Consider the following 21,179-nt stretch of genomic DNA (forward strand, 5'->3'; position numbering starts at 1 on the left):
ATAAACCATGAACTTAAAGCGCTCTCCTGAATAAACAAGTATTTTTGCAACATGGCTAAAATCATGTTGTTAAACAGAAAGAAATAAAAAAAGTTGTGTTTCATCACACATAGCATCACACGCACACATCGAAGCAACCATAAAAACCACGAGAGAAAATGCATCAAACTCACGACACAGTGACATATTAAACCCATGTATCAACAATGCATAGGGGCATTTTAAATCAAGAATGACATTAAACTTGTTTTAAAAATCCTAAATAAAGCTAACTGAATACAAGACATAAAGACTGTTATCTTCGAAGCCAGAAAGGATTACCGAGTTCCATGCACTAACACATTTCAGCAGTATGCCATACCGTGTTTAAATAACAGACAGTAGGCTAATCATTCAATCATGAAATTATTTCGAGTAACGAGTAGTTTACCCTTCTTTTTTGCAATGTTTCTTTTCTTTCTGGAATTTTTAACATTGCTTTTTATCAACGTAATGTGTTGTACAGCAATGTTTACACCTTTTAATTATTGTCATTATTAATAATAATATGAATATAATAGTATTATTTGTTTCCGTGGCTTGACTTCTCCTTGATCACCAATAAAACGCCCAAAAAACAAATAACCATGACTAGTCTATTTCTTTTTTTGTCTGTAAATACTTGAGGATGTCATGAAATTTGGTCAATTAAAATCAAATACTCAAAGAAAGTAAGTCGTATTTCCAGGACCAAGGACAGATATATACAAGATTTGCAGGAAAAACGGATCGCCTGAGACTATACTCAATGACTCAGACTGAGCGTTACACGGCAAGTTACAGAAAGCTGTGTTTTTGAAAAGACAAATAAATAATATATAAGTCAGCTTTATATACAACTGATGAACCCCATTCTTACCTTCTCGCTATTGGGAAGAGTTTGGTTCCGTTTAAACGTGTCCGCTCCATTGATGCTGATCAATTCGGCATCCACAGGCGGAAACGATGCGGGGAAAACTACAACGTCACTCTTCAGCGTGTCTGAGCTAAAACACACGTCATATTGCTGAGTAGATTTGGAGTAAGACCAGCTCCCGTCAGGGTGTGTGGTTATCACTGGGGCGCTATATGAACTCAATCCGCCGTCCGTCCTGTGGCATTTTATAGCTATTAAACTAATTATACTTAACAAAAATATAATTGAAATCGAGATAATGGCAATCAGCAAATACAGATTTAAATCCGAGAAACTCTCCTCCTTGGCTGGTAACTGTCTAAAGGATGTTTGTATTTCACCTGCACTTTCAACAACAACAACATCTATAGACACAGTCGCTGAGAGGGAAGGTTCTCCGTGATCAGAAATCAAAATCACCAATGGATGAGTCTTCAAATCATTGTCACTCATTCGCCTCTTTGTCCTTATTTCCCCGGTGCTGCTTCCGATTCGGAAGAGGCTGCTTCCCTTGGGTTCCGCAATGTGATAAGAAAGCAGCGCATTGTAACCAGAGTCTGCGTCTACAGCCCTGATCTTGGCCACAAAGTATCCCGCTTCAGCAGAATAGGGAATGTTCTCAGTATTAACGGAGCCCTGGTCAGAATAGGGCGGAAGAACCGCCGGACTGTTGTCGTTCTCATCCAAGATAAAAACGTTCACATCCACGTTGCTGCTTAGTGGAGGAACACCAGAGTCCGTAGCCTGAACTTGAAACTGGAACGATTTCGTGTCTTCATAGTTAAAGGTTTTCAAGCTGTATATTTCCCCAGTAATGGAGTTCATTTTGAAAGTAGACGACGTGGCGGCACCCTTTGCCGAAGTCTCCAATAAAGAATAAGAAACTTTCGCATTTTCGTTTAAATCAGGATCAAAGGCAAATGCAGTGTAAATTACAGATCCCACTTGGATATTTTCTTTCACATACACGTTATTCAAGGGTACCGGAAAGCGTGGTGCGTTGTCGTTTACATCGGAAATACTCACAGTGATAACGCTGGTGCTGGAGAGGGGCGGAGTCCCCTCATCAGTAGCTGTTATGGTGACATTGTATTGTGGAGCGCTCTCTCTGTCCAGTGGGCCGTCAACTACCAAAGAGTAATAGTTTTTATAGTTCGTTTGCAGTTTGAAGGGGAATTCCTTGGAACTGTAACAATTCACCATTCCGTTTTTACCACCATCTGCATCAAGAACGGAAACAAGAGCAATCGTAGTCCCTAGTTTTGTGTCTTCTTTCACGTTATTCAAGAGAGACGTCACTGTTATTTCAGGAGCGTTATCATTGACATCCATCACTTCAATCAACAATTTAGAGTGAGCGGCCATAGGTGGCTGAGCTCCGTCACTAGCTAGAGTGTGAATTTCAAACGCGTTATTTTGTTCAAAATCTATCACTCCCTTCACTGTAACTGTCCCCGTATGGGAATCTATTGTGAACATATCTAAGATATGGACTTGCTCAAGCTTACTAAAGGAGTACGCGATTTCACCATTTGAACCTGCGTCTAAATCCGTTGCATTTAAACTTATTATTGATGTTCCCGGTGGTGTGTTTTCAAAGATACGAACTTTATACAGAGAACTGCTGAAAACTGGAGTGTTGTCGTTAATGTCCAAGACATTCACAATAATCTGCATGGTGCCAGACCTCGGCGGATTTGCCCCGTCTACAGCAGTCAGTAGGAGCTGAATCACAGACTGTTTCTCTCGATCTAAAGCCTTCTGCAGCACCAACTCTGCAGATACAGTCTCTCGTTTGTGCAAATCCAAAGAGAAGTGTTCATTCTGACTCAGCTTATACGTGTTTACAGAATTTTTCCCTACATCCGCATCGTAGGCCACAAGTAAAGGAAATCGTAGTCCAGGTAAGGTATTTTCAGTTATATTGACATATTGTAGTTTTACTCGAAATGCGGGAGCATTATCGTTGACGTCCACAATATTAACTTCCACACGATAAAGTCCCAGAGGATTGTTAATAACAGCTTCTACATTAACCACACATTTGAGGGCGTTAGGACAAAGCTCCTCTCTGTCAATTCTGTCATTAACATACAAAATACCCGTCTTTAAATTCACCTCGAAATATTTCTTCTTGGAACCGGCGACAATCTTAAATGTACGTGATTCCAGTTCAAGTACATTCAGATTTAAATCTTTGGCAAGATTTCCCACAAAGGTTCCCGGGTTTACCTCCTCGGAAACTGAATACGAGAGCTGTCCAGAAGCCGATTCCCAACCACACAACAGGAGCAGGACCAGAATATACGTCACCAAAGACTCTTTTCTCTCTGAAAAATACATGTTCCGCTAACCTTGGCAGCAACATAAATCCAATGAGGCGTTTAAAATTCCAAAATCACTGATACAAATACATAAATTTACTCCGCAAATAACGGAAGAATCCTGAAGTCTGCAACCCAGCTCTTGGCGTACTGCGAGTCCGTGTAACAAAGCCCTGTGTAATCGCAACCCGTTACCAAACAAGGAGGAGCCCAGATACCAAGAGGATAATATTTTACTTTGTGGGTCAACAGAGACATCATGTGGACGCATCATAGAACTTGCACCACTGGAATGGATAAACAACTATTTCTGTAAACTGGCCAACATTAAGTTGTCAAAATAATAATAATAATAATAATAATAATAATAATAATAATATTTATTTATTTAACCGTACAACTCATGTTTTATATTCTAAAAATAAAATGAGCTCTCACCAAATATATCGGTAAAATAGCCACGGCTTTAGCTTTAATTTCTCGTGTCAGAATGATCAACGTGAAACAGAATTCCTGTTTTCTTTTGTGTAATCAACAACAACTACAAAACACCAGAACTGGATTCTATGACCATAAAGATGAAAAGAAAATACGAAGAGAATTAAACTAATGACACCTCGCCATGTAATAAGCCTGACCTCCATCTGCCTGACCGGCACAGCGAGAAATGCGTAATTCCAAATAAAGAATTACATTTGTCAAAAAGGCCCAAAAATAACGCAGGGATTAAAAAAAGGAAGGCAATATTGGTATTGTTCCACTAACACCGACGAGCAGTAAGTCTTACTGTGTCTGCATCACACACATAGGCTACAGTATAAATGTGGCTACGACAGTGTCACCATTAAACTAAATTGTTTTTATTTTCCCTCCTAAAGATTGTTTTGCATATTGCTGATACAGCGTACATCCATACAACTCATTTCTCAACGTTAAAACGAAATTATTGTTTAACAAACAATTCATTTTCTACACATTAAAATTTTCAATGCTAAATCAACTCTGGCCAGAATGGTCCCATATAAACTCCGAAAATTTTATTGTGTAGTAAATAAAACTGCGGCATGAGTTATATTTCGACAGTACTTCTTACTGTAGGGATGTCTACTTCCTTTATTGTTTCCTTGGTAAGAATTTTCCTTTCCCACATATATACAGAAAACGACAGCAAAATAATGTTTTGCTATTTTACAGCAATTGCAGCAAAGAGTAGGAGTGAGATTTCAGGACCATGGGCAGTGAGAGTTCAGGACCAAGGGCAGTTCTACACAGAACTGCATGCTTAAGTGGATCTCTTAGTCAGACTGTATGCTACGCTGCAACAGTTAGAATGTTACATCATACAAGGACAATAATATAATCTATAATTCAGACTTTTGTGAAAACTGGTTCTTACCTTCTCGCTGTTGGGGAGAGTTTGGTTCCGTTTCAACGTGTCTACTCCGTTAATGCTGATCAGCTCCGCGTCCGTTGGCGGAAATGGTGCAGGGAAAACCATAACGTCACTCTTCAGTGTGTCTGAGCTAAAACACACGTCATACTGCTGAGTAGATTTGGAGTAAGACCAGCTCCCGTCAGGATGAGTGGTGATCACAGGAGCACTGTACTTGCTCAAACCGCCGTCCGTCCTATGGCACTTTACCGCTATTAAACTAATTAGACTTAACAGAAATATAACAGAAATCGAGATAATGGCAATCAGCAAATACAGATTTAAATTTGAAAACCTGTCCTCCTTTTTTGGCATCTGTCGAATAGATGTCTCCATTTCATCAGTACTTTCAACAACCACAACATCAATCGACACAGTCGCTGAGAGCGAAGGTTCTCCATGGTCAGAAATCAAAATCACCAATGGATGAGTTTTCAAGTCGTTGTCACTCATTCGCCTCTTAGTCCTTATTTCCCCGGTGCTGCTTCCGATTCGGAACAGACTACTTCCCTTGGGTTCCGTGATGTGATAAGAAAGCAGTGCATTGTAACCAGAGTCTGCGTCTACAGCCCTGATCTTGGCCACAAAGTATCCCGCTTCAGCAGAATAGGGAATGTTTTCAGTATTAACGGAGCCCCGGTCAGAATAAGGTAGAAGAACCCCAGGGCTGTTGTCATTCTCATCCAAGATAAAAACGTTCACAGTCACGCTGCTGCTTAGTGGAGGAACACCAGAGTCTATAGCCTGAATTTGAAACTGGAACGTTTTCAATTCTTCATAGTTAAAAGATTGTAGGCTAAGTATCTCACCGGTTAAAGAGTTCACATTTAAGACTGAGGACATGCGGACACCGTTGATAGTTATCGGAAATATTGAATACGTTATCTGTGCATTTTCTTGCAAATCGGGATCAAACGCAGAGACGGTGTATATGACTGACCCAACGGGGTTATTCTCCCTTAAATATACTTGAGTATCGGGGCTTGGGAACTGTGGGGCGTTGTCGTTCACGTCAGAAACCTGTACTAAAATTACTCGCTTGCTTGACAATGGAGGGCTTCCTTCGTCCCTGGCGACAACTGTAAGATTGTACTCTGAAACTTTCTCTCGGTCCAGAGTCCCGTCCAGGATTAAAGAAAAATAGTTCTGGAAAGATGACTGGAGTTTGAAGGGACTCTCCCCCTCGAGTTTACAGTTGACCACGCCGTTCTTTCCTCCGTCCTCATCTGACACCGTCATCAGTGCGATAACAGTGCCCTTACTAGCGCTCTCTTCCACTGGGCTCAGAAGTGACGTCACAGTTACCTCGGGAGGACTGTCGTTCACATCAAGCACTTCCACCAGCAGTTTGCAGTGCCCAGTCAAAGGCACGTGGCCTCGGTCTGTGGCTTGAATACGAATTTCAAAGGCACCATACTTCTCAAAATCAACATTTCCTTTCACTTTAACGTCCCCTGTGTGTACGTCTATTTCAAAGGTTTCCATGATGTTCTGGGGACTACGGCTACTGAATGAGTAAAGCACTTCACCATTGAAGCCTTCATCCAGGTCTGTCGCCAGTAGACGGGTTATAACGGTCCCAACAGACGTATTTTCAGGGATGGATACTTTATAAACGGATTTGTTAAAAACTGGCGCGTTGTCGTTTGCATCTAAAACGTGAACGTCAATCGCTAAGGTCCCTGATCTTGGAGGAGAGCCTCCATCGACAGCAGCGACCGTTAGGTGAAGGAGGGGAGTTTTCTCGCGATCCAGAGTTTTCTGTAACACAAGCTCCGCAGATACTGATTTATCACTTTGGGTTTGCACGTCCAAAGTGAAAAATTCGTTCGAGCTTAATTTGTATGTTTTTATTGAGTTTATGCCAACATCCGCATCATATGCGCTCTCTAACGGGAATCGAGTCCCAGCGGACACCGTAAGCTCAGAAATATTGAACTGTATAGAAGGAACAGGAAAAATTGGTGGATTATCATTAATATCGATTACAGTGATTCTCACCCGGTAAAGCTGCAGAGGGTTGTTCACTATGGCCTCTAAATTCACAAAGCAGGAGGCCGCATCCGGGCATAGCACTTCTCTGTCAATCCGTTCCTTAACAAACAGAAGTCCCGTATCCAAACTTACCCCAAAATACTGCTTCTTCGACCCCGAAACAATCCTAAACCCACGAACGTCCAACTCTCTAGCGCTAAGACCGATATCTTTGGCTATATTTCCAACAGAAGAGCCAGTTTTCACCTCCTCCGACACACTGTATATGATCTGTCCCGAAACCAGTTCTCCGAGACAAGACAGAAATATGAACACAAAATAAGCATCCGAATATATTTGGTCCAAAACAAACATGATGGCTGGATTTCGCCTACTCCAACAAATCCAATATACTCAAATGTCCCACTTAAATGGCTTTTTACTTACTAAAAAGATCAAGCCAGTTCATTGGTAAATCCTTGTCCAAGAGCAAAATGTAATCCTTGTGGAAAAATACACATCGTGGTTAAAATAAATCCACAGCAAGTGCAAATAACTCTGAAGGAGACACCTACTTTAGAATTCAGCTTTCCCTTTCCGATGCATTGTACAATGTTCACAGAAGCACGCGCGACTCGAAGACTAAAAGGAAGGATAGCTTGCAAAAACTAAATATGAACTGAAGGGAGGGGCAAATTCAATGTCTTTGTCTCACGGTGTCTCGTGGAACAAGAGCGACACGTAGTGACTAAGTCCAAAATTACACCAAGAGTCAAATTCATCACGAAGGCAGGTGTTTGCTTGCACCCGCGAAATTCCACGTTATAAACAGGCCAGTTACTTAAAAACTACGATACAATAATACGTATAATTATACAATAACACGTGTAATTTTCTCAAATTAAAACCGTGTAGATATTCAACCATTGTTGTCCTTCAGCAGTGAATAATTTCTCAAAGGACCAAAGTCAAAGACAATTCTGGTGGGTGAACAAATGGAAAGCAAAGGGAAGAATCGGCATACAGGTGTTATTGAAAAAGGGGGCGGGAGGGGCTTTACAGGTGTTCCTGAAAGGGGGGATTGGCGGAGGGATCTGACCCGAGAGGGCAGTGCTGCTAAAACAGGCCTGGAAATAAAGACCACGTGTGGATGGCAGACAGTTCTGCTGTTAAATGAATTCAGACAGCCCATTTAAGTAATCAATGCAAGGATAAACAGTGCCTATTAAATATGACAGACAAATCTCACAGCCCCAGCAAGCCAGCAGTTATCTTGTAGCTGAAGGTCGCTGTTTGAGGTGGGCTGTAAACAGCACTCTCAGCATCTGCTTTTATAGCTTCCCAACGAACACAGACACGAACAGACATCTGCATGCGAAATATCAGACAAATACAGCGTGGTTCATTGAGCTGTGTACACTGTGACTATCATGGAAGTAGTTGTGTGTCAAAGGCCTCCCTTGCCCAAAAAAACACACAAAGCATGTTCAGTTAGTCATGCACGCTCAATGCATTTTCCCTACAGAACTGTGCTGCTATACGCACGCAATCTACTCATAAGCTAAAAAATCTGAAGCTAAAGTCTATCCTAGCATGCATTGACCAAGAGAGTTCATCACACAAAACACACAATTATTAAATATTATACTGAAGGTATGAATAAGTTAGGATATTAATAGAACAGTATTATGCAGTATAAAAGCACAATTTCCATTAAAAATCACAAATTCAGATATGAATGCAAAGGTCTTTATTAGTTATTAACAGCTGAATATCAGATAACATGCAGCAACAGTTTAAAACGTGAATCAGTCAATTAAACACAATGAAACACCAGTACATTCAGTGAATTAATGCGTATGTGATCATTTTAACTAGCCTCTCAAGCAATCAGGATAAGAATGGCTGCAAATGATATCCTATTTTCAGAGCATCCTTTCAGTCTGAGAAACGTGAGATTGCAGACACTTGTTCTATCCCGCGCTGGAAAGGACACACCGTCAGAAACCAGCGTTGCGAATTTATTCTCAGAGGGTGAGGAGGGTTTTTTTCTACTTCAGTAAAGCCACTTATGCACTGGTGTGACAGACCTGAATCACCTCTGATACAGCATCGGTGCAGGGCTAAAGCATGCAGGCGGTGCAAGAGGAGCTGACAAGATCCCTCTGTCCACACAGTGCAGGTAGACATCAGAATAAAACAGCTTTCCTTTTAGAGGTTCCTATTCCTAGCGAGTTGGCATCAACGTCCTCTAACAGCCAATAATACAACCACGACTGTCTGTACAGACAGGCCAGGCCCCCCCATTTCATCAGAATAAATGAGCATGAAAAACTGCTCCTCGACCATTGGAGGACAATCATCTGCAGTGCCTCTCTTCAGTGGAAGAGTCAAATCCCACCAGCAACACCCCTCCCCTCACTCCCTGCCAAAATGTCCTCTGTCCTGTCACGGCTGTTATGAGCTCAGTTAAGACAAAAAAAGGGGCTCTTCTGTCATTCAAAACACAGGCCTCAAACTAACACTAAAAACTAACAGGCGCTTAGGGGATAACCGCACTCGAGCGTGGGAAACGGGGCTAATGATGCCGCAGAGTGGAACGGTTACAGGTAAGAGCGGCGATGAGCCAGAGCGTTTTCAGGGATAATCCCAGCAGCGCCGCAGAGACGCGGGGCTGCCTGCCCAGGGTGGGGTGGGGGTGGGGGGTGGGGGGGGACGACTAGGGCTGCGCAGCGAGTGAATCGGCTCTTTGCTCTCAAGCCAGCAGACCCACGGTGACAGAGCCTTAAACATCACAAACCCACACCCCTCCCCCCCTTCACCCCCCCTCTCGCCTACAACCAGGGCTGGCCTTTCCCAGAAGGAAAGGACACTCAGAGTCTCTGTGCGTTTGAGATGGCCATTGATGGCTGAAATATGCCCCCGCATCAGTGAGAGTTCTCTGGCACTGAAGCATTCAAACAAAATACACATCTGGTGTTACAGCATGACTACATCGATGGGAAATGGATTGCACTATGAAGAAGAGAAGACCATATTAGGAAAATTAGCCACACATCCCTGCCATTCCAATTATGTAATTTCACAATTCACTGGCACTGCAATCACTGAAGTATACATGGGCTGCTTTTTGAGATGTCCTTCCTGCACAATTCTGATTGCTACAACCATGGTGAAACTGCAGTAAACATGGTCTTGTGAATTTGTGCACATTCACACATATGACTGGAGTAAGAAAAGGCCTACTTGAATTTTAGAACAAAGTTCTTTAAATCCAAATTGTACTAACCCCTGAGCTCACTGTAGGTCAGTTCTTATGACATAAATGTGGTTAGGACTGTTGGAAACGGACTGACTTTTACATGTTTTTCCCAGTCAAACATGTTGGTTTTTGATTAACACAGATGTGATGAAGGATATTTTTAGATATTTAGAGGAGTTTCTGAAGCCCTGCTTGACTTCACAAAGCATTTAAGGGCATTCGGGGGTTTGTGGTCCAAAGCAAGAAAATGCCCCGTGAAGTAACTCCGAACAGCTTGAACATCAACGTAATGTCTCCAGACGTTGTACAAATCCAAAACAAAGAAAAGGATCATGTTTATATTCCACAAAATTCTGGATTGTTCAAACAGCCAATACAAACACATTTCAGTAAAAGCTTTCAGTGTTTCCTTCCAACATGCAACCTTTCTTGCCTACATTCATCCTTATATATATATATATATATATATATATATATATATGAGAGAGAGAGAGAGAGAGCAAGAGGGGAGAGGGAGAGAGAGTGATTAATTTCAAAGTCTGGCAACAATCCAGCAACTGTTTAATCATTCATTTTTAAATCTGCACTGAACCATCCCAATTACTGTACTAAGCAGGACAGGAGCCACTGCAGATGAAACTGAGGAGTGAAACCGGGAGTAATCTGTATAAATCAGTGGGAGATCTGCACATTACAGAAAAAAACACCATTCCTTAAAGCCCTTCCTTTAAACCGGTGACTTGGGGCAGTTGCATGCAGGTGGCGTATGCTGAATTTAAATGAGCACAGACTGCGTGCATGTGGAAGCCTCACAGTATTAATCCCAAACCTATAAATACTTTTACCTAATTAGTAAAATGTCTTGACGACAATGGAGGCCTTCTTGGTGAGAACTGCGGAAGGTTGTGCAACAGCATGACTTCATTGCTCCAGGAACAAACAGAGTGGGTGAGAGATTATACACTGATAAGAAGCCCGCCAGGGATAGCAGGAAAGTAATAATAATGATATCTCATTCACTGGCTGCTGATTCTTATTCACTGTGATTCACAGGCTGCCACTGATGTCATCATCTCAACAGGAGCCCATTCTGCACAGGAGTGTGTGCACCACTTTTCTCAAGCACACATCACACTGACCACCAAGAGGTTTCCCTCTGACCACAACAAACACACGCACACATGCATGCACATCAAGGGCACATTCTGTGAAATAACCTATTGTGAAACGGGAAACAGAAACCCCAAGCATGTATCGCAGCTAAAACCACTTTTTTTTTTTTTTTTTTAATGTTACAACAAAGTCAAAAAGCACTCTGTGTCCCATAGCAGCTGCAAGCACAAAAATGTCTCTGCACCACATTTCAGAAGAGATCACAGAGCTCCTTCTGTTGTACTGTTGTTGACAGGACTCAAAGGGGCCCTGTGTAGCGTTGCACCCGAAGGGGGCACAGACACCACGCTGGAGCAGGCTAACCGCCACGCTGGACAGACACTCTGCACTGCAAACGCTAACAGACTGCAGGCACACCGCCGTTTCCCAGTCACCTGCAGCTCCTCCATTCACTGACCAGTTAAGATGCCATTCACAGATTCACAAGGATGCTTCCACACATCAGCCGTCAGCTACTGGATGATTCACAGAAAATGCCCCAGCCGAAAATGGTGGGCGATGAGAAGAGTGAAGGCACATTCCTTCGCCCACGGTGCAGGAAACAATTAAAAGGGATATCAGAGATCTGCTAGAAGAGTCAGAACCACTATGAGTCAGTTATTCTTAGCTACTGTCAGCAATGCCACTCCACATCAATCTGTCCCCTGCATGCAGGGCCACTGCCGATCTGCTGATATTTGGGTGAAAGGTGCTAATGATCTGCTCTTGGGATGTAGGGCACTGTCAGAAAGCCCTATGGGAACAGGACCAGTTTTATACAAAATTCATTCATACAACATACAACATGCATTCAATCAAAGATCACACCAGTCAGGTGCCAACAAGTGACACACGATTAACCCATATGTAGCTAAATGCATTGACCACTCAATGACCACAGTCATTAGAGTTCAACAACAATGACACAAGCGATTGACACAAGGCAAAATCAGGGAAACAGAATTGATCGATTCTGCCAGACAAAATAAGTGGTCTCAATCATGCTAATGCAAACTCTGTTATTAACCACATCTAAATAGATAGCAGGTGATCAATATTAAATATGATATTTGAAAAATCATAGACCTACAATTGGCAACATACAGCAATAACACAGGCAGAATACTGATGCATTTGACATGAGACTAATTCAGAGTTTATCTGTCACTAGAACACAGAATGTTTTCCAAATCACTCACAAATTTCCAAAGGATGCAAAAATGAAGCCATGACTTTAATAGAATGTATTTCTGTACAGTTGCCAAGTGCCAAACCATACTGCTCCACAGTGTTGTCAGGTAATCAGAGAAGGTGTTTGCCTGCCTCCCATCTAATAGAGGCTATATTTTGGTATGCTATGATACAGCCGCTAGTCATACAGCAGCACCATAGCACAGCAGCAGCAATAAGAGGATTTATTTTAATCGCATTAAAAGCTCTACAACAACATGATCCCTCTTTACCTTCTGTGGGGACTTCACTTGTCACAGTGTAATGTAAAATAATTTTAACTAAGTTCTGTCACACAGTAACACCAAGGGACTTCTACTAAGCAAACTGAGGTAAGTTACCCTTGCCCAGGGTAAAACAGCAGTTTCTGACAAATGTAAGATACATTACAAAAAAAAAAAACCGCTCTTTTTACTAACATTTGTGCCAGAAAAACATCCCTTAATTTGTTCTCATGTATGAATGTTATCATTTTGTGCACCTGATCCATCAATCCTATACATGAAATTACATACATTATCTAATTGGCTGAGGGTCCCATTGAGTGAAAAGAAAACTTTATCAAGAGGCATAAATGTTGGAAAAATGGTTGGAGTTGGAGAACAAGTGTATCAGAATTAACATGTATGTATTATGTATTTGATTGTCTGATAATAAAAACAGCAGCCAATTAAATTTTCATGGAATTCAAAGTTTAGCACCATTGTAATACAAAAGCACCCCCAAAAATGAATGATGGGGGCAAAATCACCCTGGATAGTGACAGAATGTCCTACCCCGATCTCTGGTATAACTCAGGTGGGACTGAACCCACAACACTCTGATGTCAAAGCAGAAACAATTAATGGAGTAAAGTGCATCTGCAGGTAAGAGCTGAAACACGCACAGGGATATACTACAGCTACGCCTTCACATGGGTGTGACACAGTGAATTATTCACTGTCGCTGTCAGGTCTGATAAGATGGGAGAAGAACTCCACGACTGTGGCAGAGGAGAATAACTGAGAAAAGCTACCACAGTTAGAAAGGGAGAAAGGGGGGAGGGAGGGAGGGAGGGGGAGGGAGAGAGAGAGAGAGAGAGAGAGAGAGGGAAAGGGAGGGGGAGAGAGAGAGAGAGAGCGAGAGAGAGAGAGGAGAGGAAGAGGGAGAGATGTAGGTGCATACATTGACTCAAAATCAACCTCCTAGGTTGACGTTTTATGCCCCTAATTGGAACTGACATATTCATATTTATAATCGGTTATCCTACCAAGTGCCACAGCTAATTAATATCCTGTTGTCGCTCAATGCAGGGAATATAACAACAGTCGTTCCCATCACTTGCTTGGGCAGGGAGCTACTGTCTGCCACTCATTTTACTCCACAGGAAATCATACATGAATTTGGGCTTCTAAAGCATATTTTGCACACGCCCCCCCACCCATCTCTCTCTCTCTCTCTCTCTCACACACACACACACACACACACACACATGCACATGCATATCACACGATTGTTGCTATAGCTGCTCATTAATATAAAGCAGACATGTGCACCATGGATTTTAAACGTCACAGGTTCAATTCCCGGGTAGGACACTGCTGTTGTACCCTTGAGCAAGGTACTTAACCTGCATTTCTTCAGTATATATCCAGCCATATAAATAGATACAATGTAAATGCTATGTAAAAAGTTATGCAGGTCACTCTGAATAAGACCGTCTGCTAAATGGTTGTAATGAATGAAAGAACTCCAGGGCAAGTTTCAGGTTACAAAAGTAACCTGAAATTCAACGATACAACAATTCAACGACAACAGACTTTGACGATCTAAATAATATATTCTAGTGTCCTTTGGTCTTGGTTACTTTCATGGTAAGAAGCCAGCGCAATTTAGTGTGACTATCCGTTTAGCTTTTTAAAAGTTGTTAATTTGACACTCACCTCCATGTCACTTCTTGCTCCTTCTCCTCATGTCAACATCCTCCTGTATGCTCTGTCTCATGCTCTCTTTACCCTAAACCCACCAGAGAAAACAGGACAGCGAGTCAAAAAACTGTTAATACATGCAAGTTGGCGGAAATGAGGATTAGGCAATTGTCATTGAATTCTGTCTTAATTTTCCATGTTTGCTCCTTTCTCACCTCCAAGACACCTGCTCCTTCTGCCCTGTCACCATCTTCCTCTACTCTCTCTCTCTCCCTCTCTTTGCCGTGCAACCACCAGAGCTAACAAGACAGTGAGTCAGGACACTAGTACCTACTGATACACATAAGGTGGCCAATATGGGTCTCCATATGAGGGTCAGACTAGTATAGCATTGTATCCTGCTCCACAGTGTTCACTTTCAATGTTACCACCCTCCTGTTTTCCCTCTCTCCCTCAATTCCCCCTCATAGCAAATGCAATTCCCCCCTCATAGGTATAATGGCATATAGCTCTCATGTGTACAGCTATAGGTGGTATTATTTGCCACCACTTTTCCTATTACTCTCAAGTGGCCTCTTTTTGTGCTTTTACAAAGAAAAGCAGAATGTCTCTTGTATTCTTTTTCAAGATGGATGACACTGTGAGTGATATCAGTCTAATAAAATTGTTTCTATTTTCAAATCAAACAGCTAAAATAGTCCTATAGCAAATTGTAAACTCATTCAATAAATGTTAGCTAACTTTCTATTAGGCCTATTGCACACACAGGCACAAGCTTCCTATATAGGAAGGTAGGTTCACGTGTATTCATGGTCTCAAACATTCCCACTGGAGATTCATAGGCTGCAGGAAATGGTTTTATCATTGAGTGTCAAATTCGCAAAGAACAGGAACCCAATTTCGATGCTAGTAAAAATTATCATTACTTACCAGTTTGGTTTATTTCAGAAGGGGATCCACAACTAGCAGTCACAGAATTGCAAAATATAAATAAATACAACTATTGGGCAAAAATATTGTGGGGAACGATATACTATATAATTGTGTGTGCGTGCGGTTGTGTTTGCGCGTGGGTGTCGTTGTGTTTTAGTCGGTTCCATTTCCTATCGTACATCCTACCTGACATCGCAAGCATCGTGTGTCGTAGGGCGATAACTTACTTTCACGTTTGATCCCATTTTCACATACGGGCTCTTGATGGGTAGATTCGTGTCTGTTAAGATTCGTTGTCTTTGACCTAGTGCTTGCTGCCATAGGGGGTGGTGCCATATTCACTTGTTCTTCTTCACTTGTTGAACGTATCCTTGTTTCCCTCTCTCGTGGACTGATCGTCAGAGCCGTAGCGTACACAGGAACTGGTGAGGTAGAGGCGGGGCCAAACGGTTAAGCCTAGGAAGTGACGGGTAAACAGCTTCTACTGCGCATGTTTGAGGCCAAAAGCGCGGGCAGCCCATTGAATTCAATGTAGAAATCCAAGGTGATTTAGCAACCAAGGAAAACCTCATTGTTCCATTTTTTGTGATCATAAATTTCATTATGTGCTGCAGTTTCTGAAAAAATGTTATTTTGGTCCAGAAGTCTTGGTTAAATATTCATTAAAATGTGGATATTTTATTACATAATGCATATTTTTCAATCTGCTTTTCATATGAAACGTAACGGTCGTCAATCGAGTTTCAAAATACCATCGAATACGTTTTATTTTGCCTTGGAAAGTCTGATATTTCCCATTCACTTTAATAGGAGCATCAATGTTTTGCCCTCAACACGCACAGTAGGCCTACAGCCTTACTTCCGGAACTTCACAAGTTTAGGAGCTGAAGGCGGATTCTGTCTAGTTAATATGCATGTCTATGATCAGAGCTCCAGAGCCTGAAGTTAATTTATGCAGCAAACCTACGGCCAAGTTAAGTCTGTTACGCTAGTGAACAGCGACCCCCTATGATCATTGGTGAATATAAACATTTGGATTTACAAAGGGGCACTCGTCCTCTTTGTCATTGAATAGGCAGGCTATTGACTGACATTTAACTGACTGTCTTATAAGGCTATTATGACGTATTGTGCTTCTATGACCAAACAGAAAAGCATTATGACGACTCGCGACACAATGCAGACAAACTGTCTTCAAACAGCGGGATTAATTTAGAAATTACATGAACTTCTCACGAAAAGAAGACCTTAAAAATTCCTGTCATTCAGAATGTACTCCAGTAAATTGTATGGCCTTACATTGTACGCTATCGTCTGCTATGGTGGGCCGTCAATAAATAGGCTACCACAGACCTCCGTAGCTATTTAGTTCAGATTGTGTGTGTGTGTGTGTGTGTGTGTGTGCGCGCGTGTAAATTACTTAAATATGTAAATATGTACAAATACTGTTATTACCTAATACCACAATCACTGAATCCAAAATTAGGTACATATTCCAGATTAGTCCATAACACATACTTTACGAAACGGGGGGAAAAGATTAGGCGACATTAGCAAACTTTTTTCTGGATATTCATATTCAGAATTACTTCCTCTTACAATCTGAAGACATGTTTTAAATTAGGCAGAATAATATTTAATTATTCGTAAGTTGATTTATATAGACCCATTGTGTATTTAAAAATAAAACGAACTGTTTTGCTAAGAAACGTAATATGTTTAATGACTTGTAATCTAATGTTATGCTATGCAATAGAGAGGTAAGAGTAATATTTAATATTTTAATGGTTTTTTCTTTTGCACGTCCAGATTCCTGTATTTTCTTGAATCCGGTGAGTTTAATTAATATATTATGCTTATGGTGGGTGATCGTTAAATTATTATACTTTTAATTTGAACAGCAAGGGTTTATTTTTGTTTTTACGCACCTCACAAATGCGTCCATGCGAAGCGGATGACCAAGCCCTCTGTCCCGGATGCAGAAGTCAGAACAGTACATCCAGCTCACAGCTGCTTGCACGTACCGTGAGCAGCACGTTTCCATGGCAACGGAACCCTGCGAGGCCGGTCTCTGCCCATCGTACTGAATCTTCCATTCAGAGAGTCGCATGTGATACTGAGACGCTTGTGGAAATGGCGGAAACAAAAACGCCATTTTTTCTAGTGCATGGTTCAGTGCGCCGCCGTAGCATAACCCGCCCCCGACGATGTTACTTATAATCACTTAGAACAATCACATTCTCATTCACGTATCATCTAACGTTAAATATACATGAATATGTGTATGAATATTCTCAATGAAATATTCGCATAGGCTGTTTTGTTTGTATAATGCTTGCTCATTCCCTTCATGGTTACTCCAAGGACTATTTAAGAATATAGCATAATTATAAAACCATAGATATGATCACTGCGTTTTACAATTCAGATTACTTTCTTCCTTTATTCCAAAAGCACAATAATAAACTCAGGCAATCTAAGTGAGCAGAAAGCTCCCGTGTGGACTAGGTGCGGAAAAGCATGGTCTTGTCAGTCACTCTGGCTGGTGGAATCAGTTTACAGTACTACAGTATGGTGCAGTGCAGTACAGACACTATATGTCTGAATGCCTGCCCCCTCCCCTCAAACCCACAGTATATTCTCTGTTTCTGTGCTCCCCTCCCTCTGAGCCATTGCCTGGGTCTGCGTGGGCGTGAGGAAGTGGGTCACCAGCAGAGGCACAGATTCCTCCTTTAGCTCCTTTGAGTCGACCACAAAAATAGACAGGAGAGGCACTCAATTTAAGGCGTTTATTCACACGTCAGTATTTATAAGCAAAGCATAACAGTAATCAATAACAATAACACCAATTATGAAAAGAAAGCACAAGGGGCATCCCAGCCTGGTTCTGGCCGGCTGTTTTTCCCACACCTGTCTTTGCGGCCCAGCAGGGCCCTGCAGCAGATGCTGCAGAGAGCAGGAACAGGAAATCCATCAACAGCATCAACAGCACTTACCCAGCAGCCACATCATCAAACACTGATCCAATCATATCAAACATAGGGGCGATGTGGACATTACCCCATGGCACAAAGCAGTGCTCCACCACTTGAAGGGCTATGCCTTTTTAAGGAGCAACGAAAATACACACAATCAGGTTTACATATTTAAAAAAATGTAAATACAAATGTATGCCAATATAACAGGCATGTAATTTAGCCAGATATATTAATAAAAGTACACAATATGTATATATACGTCTGTCAGACAGCACATATCATTCACATAATGGTAGGGGCTCCACGAGTGATTTTGGATATTCTGATATTCTGAAAAATTACAGCACAATTTTACAAAGCCACCCCCCCCCCCCCCTCCCCACGTGGAACCCCCACCTAAGAGTAACAAATTCTCCAAAGGGGTAATCCATTTGGCCATTTACATCTCATATGTTTTCTGCATTGCTTTATAGATTAACTGAAATACTGCTGGATCTCAGGGTTAATGGTTTTACAGGCCAATGATAGTCATCTGTAAGCCTCTGATTTGGGGACTGTCACTCCCATTAAACCTGGGTATGGCTGGTGGTAACGCCCCCTGACTACCCTGTAAACGAGAGTGGTAGGGGTATGCGCACCTGTAGTTAGGGCAGGTGCTGGACAGAACAGCAATGAAAGTTACGACAAGTCAAACAGCAGTCCGCACACTGCAAGGCTTGCCATTCAATAATTTAATGCACCAAAATATTTTGGGTGCGTTAAATTACTGAATGGGAGCCTTGCAATGTGCGGACTGCTGTTTGACTTATCGCAGAATTCACCCGATTAGCCTGTGATGTTGTGGAATAGATCACACAGCCGAGAGTCAACCAGCCAGTTTCTCACTTAGACACCAAGAGCGGGAGTGGTTCAGTTCTGTCTCAGAGCAAGCCCTTGATAACAGCTGGGAGGCCCGCAATTAAGAGGAACAGAAAGCCTGACCTGTCTCTTCACAGATGGGGAGGGCATGCGTGTGAGAGGATCACATGGCTTCACTCAAGGCTGCTACTACTAGGGACCCCTCTTCCCACCTGTGTCTGCAGTTTAAATGTTTTCACGCATCAATTAGAAATGAAGATCTATAAAAATATCAATAAAGACAACACCCTCAATAATGGGGACTATTTTGGTTCATAATAAAGCATCAGTGTCCCATTTGCAAATATAAAAGGAAGGATTTTTATGCTTATAATAATTGTGCTTTAGATAAGAGGCATTGTGGCCCCTTTGTGTTTCACCACCATAGCAAATTCCAGCCGTGAATGTTGTTTTTTTATACACACACACACACACACACACACACACACGTACACGCACACGCACACGCACACACATTTATTTGTTAATATATGAGAATATCACCAGGACCCTCTCCAGTGAAACGGTTCTGAATAATACCCATGAAATGTTTATTGTGAGCCCGCCAGCTCTCCTGCAACTCTGATCCGGAGGGTCAGTCAGAAGCCAGGGCCCAGAAATTGCACAACACTTATCACATTCCTGTAAGGCTGCAGCAGCCTTCTAACTCCACTGCACTGCCAAAGAAACAGAGGACCAGCTTCATGCACGGCCTTAGAGAAGAATGTGGAGAGGGGTCACATATCTTTGTTCCATTTTGCAATCCGCCATGTGTGCTGCCTCAGCAGAGATTAACTGGACAGAACCACTCAGTCCCTTTTCTGGGCCTCTCACTCCTCCTCCTCCTCCCCCCATCCTTCAATCCCTTTTCCAGGCATGTAAAGGGCGTGCCCTGAGACAGAAAACAGCTCCTTATACCAACAAATACTCAAAAATAAGTACAGTTACAACGTGCCGAGTAGTCTGAAAAACCATCCTGAATCAACAGACAATAAACAAACAATATCAAACTGTATATAAAATGCAGAATGACCACACTTTGCACCACCAATATAATACTTCACACAAAGCACAGATTACAGTTCAAGCAAGAAAAATCAGCATTTAGAGTAAAAATGACATTGTCCTCAGGTGTACATTTTTATAAAATAAACAATGTAAATATTAAAATTGGTTGGCATCAACTTCACTGCACAAATACACGTATTGTTTTGTTTCTGTTTCAAATTACACAATCATTTTAAACATTTAGTACCATAATCAAACAACATATCTATAATACGTCATTAGTTTAAAGTTACTGAAATCAGGTACTCACAGTACTTGTTATTTGCTCTGGTTTTAAATTAAAAGTCCTGATCACTAACTGAGTGCTAAACATGTTGACTCCCTGCAGTTTGAGTCTGTGTGTGTTTGTGTTAACGTGTTTTCCTGTGGCTGACCAAACCATCAGTGATCACAAGCCACCACTTGAAAACCTTCACACAGCACACAAAAGCTCACTGATATCAAGGAGCCAACATTTTATACTTACAGTTAATATTCACTCCGAAATACCTTTTAAAATGAGACTTATTTTGATGTGTTTATGTAAAAAAAAGCATGCTACACTCAAACACTAACCACAATGAAAGTAAACCTACGGAGTAAGAAAAGCATTATTTCCCTTTTGTCCCGTTATGTTTTTAAATGCTTACGATGTTTTAGTCCCACGGAGGAAGAGCACGTTTTTGAGGAGAGCTGCAGTCTTAAAGAGGGTCACCTCCTCTTTGCTACATCCATCTCATTGACTGCATTAATCTTTCCACAGAAATGCTCACTGAGCAGGATAATTACGTTGGTATAATAATGCGCTATCCCCCCTTACTTTTCCATTTTAAAAGTTCATTCTGTTACTACAGCCATGCAAGGTCATGCGTGATCGATGTAGATGTCTCAGATGCCAGTCCATTACAAGTTTGCAGAGGGTTATGGGATATGAGATAATGGGAGAGGGGGGCGTATTCCTCTTTTAAGGTGGGGGAGGGGGGTTCAGTTGCAGGTGGTCACAGCTGATGGAGTCCTTCTGTTGCCTCTGGTGGGGAAAGGGGGGGGGGGGGCACAGAGGGGGGTGGGGTTGTGGGCTCAAGCAGAGCTGCCGCTGGTGGTGGATGCCT

The 21,179-nt window shown here is 41.9% G+C and overlaps 2 protein-coding genes across 5 annotated transcripts in view; both read right to left on the reverse strand.

Moving 5' to 3' along the window:
• LOC118223393 (protocadherin alpha-C2-like) overlaps window positions 1-7,281 on the reverse strand; it is a 114,003-nt gene extending 106,722 nt beyond the window's left edge. Inside the window, exon 1 of one of the 2 annotated variants that reach the window (XM_035409883.1) lies at window positions 4,655-7,281. In XM_035409883.1, the coding sequence (XP_035265774.1) occupies window positions 4,655-7,039 (2,385 nt within the window). In that variant the 5' untranslated portion in view covers window positions 7,040-7,281. Of the gene's footprint in view, window positions 1-898; window positions 3,435-4,654 lie in introns of those variants that run through there. The other variant, XM_035409889.1, reaches the window with a different exon arrangement.
• Window positions 7,282-17,923: 10,642 nt separating this feature from the next.
• The window catches only part of LOC118222692 (protocadherin alpha-C2-like), a 35,699-nt gene continuing 32,443 nt past the window's right edge, over window positions 17,924-21,179 (reverse strand). For all 3 annotated transcript variants that reach the window (XM_035408461.1, XM_035408463.1, XM_035408462.1), the window contains exon 2: window positions 17,924-21,177. In XM_035408461.1, coding sequence (XP_035264352.1) covers window positions 21,148-21,177 — 30 coding nt within the window. In that variant the 3' untranslated portion in view covers window positions 17,924-21,147. The remainder of the gene's footprint in view (window positions 21,178-21,179) is intronic.

The sequence above is a fragment of the Anguilla anguilla genome, chromosome 3, assembly GCF_013347855.1.
Source record: "Anguilla anguilla isolate fAngAng1 chromosome 3, fAngAng1.pri, whole genome shotgun sequence".
In the NCBI taxonomy this organism is placed as follows: domain Eukaryota; kingdom Metazoa; phylum Chordata; class Actinopteri; order Anguilliformes; family Anguillidae; genus Anguilla; species Anguilla anguilla.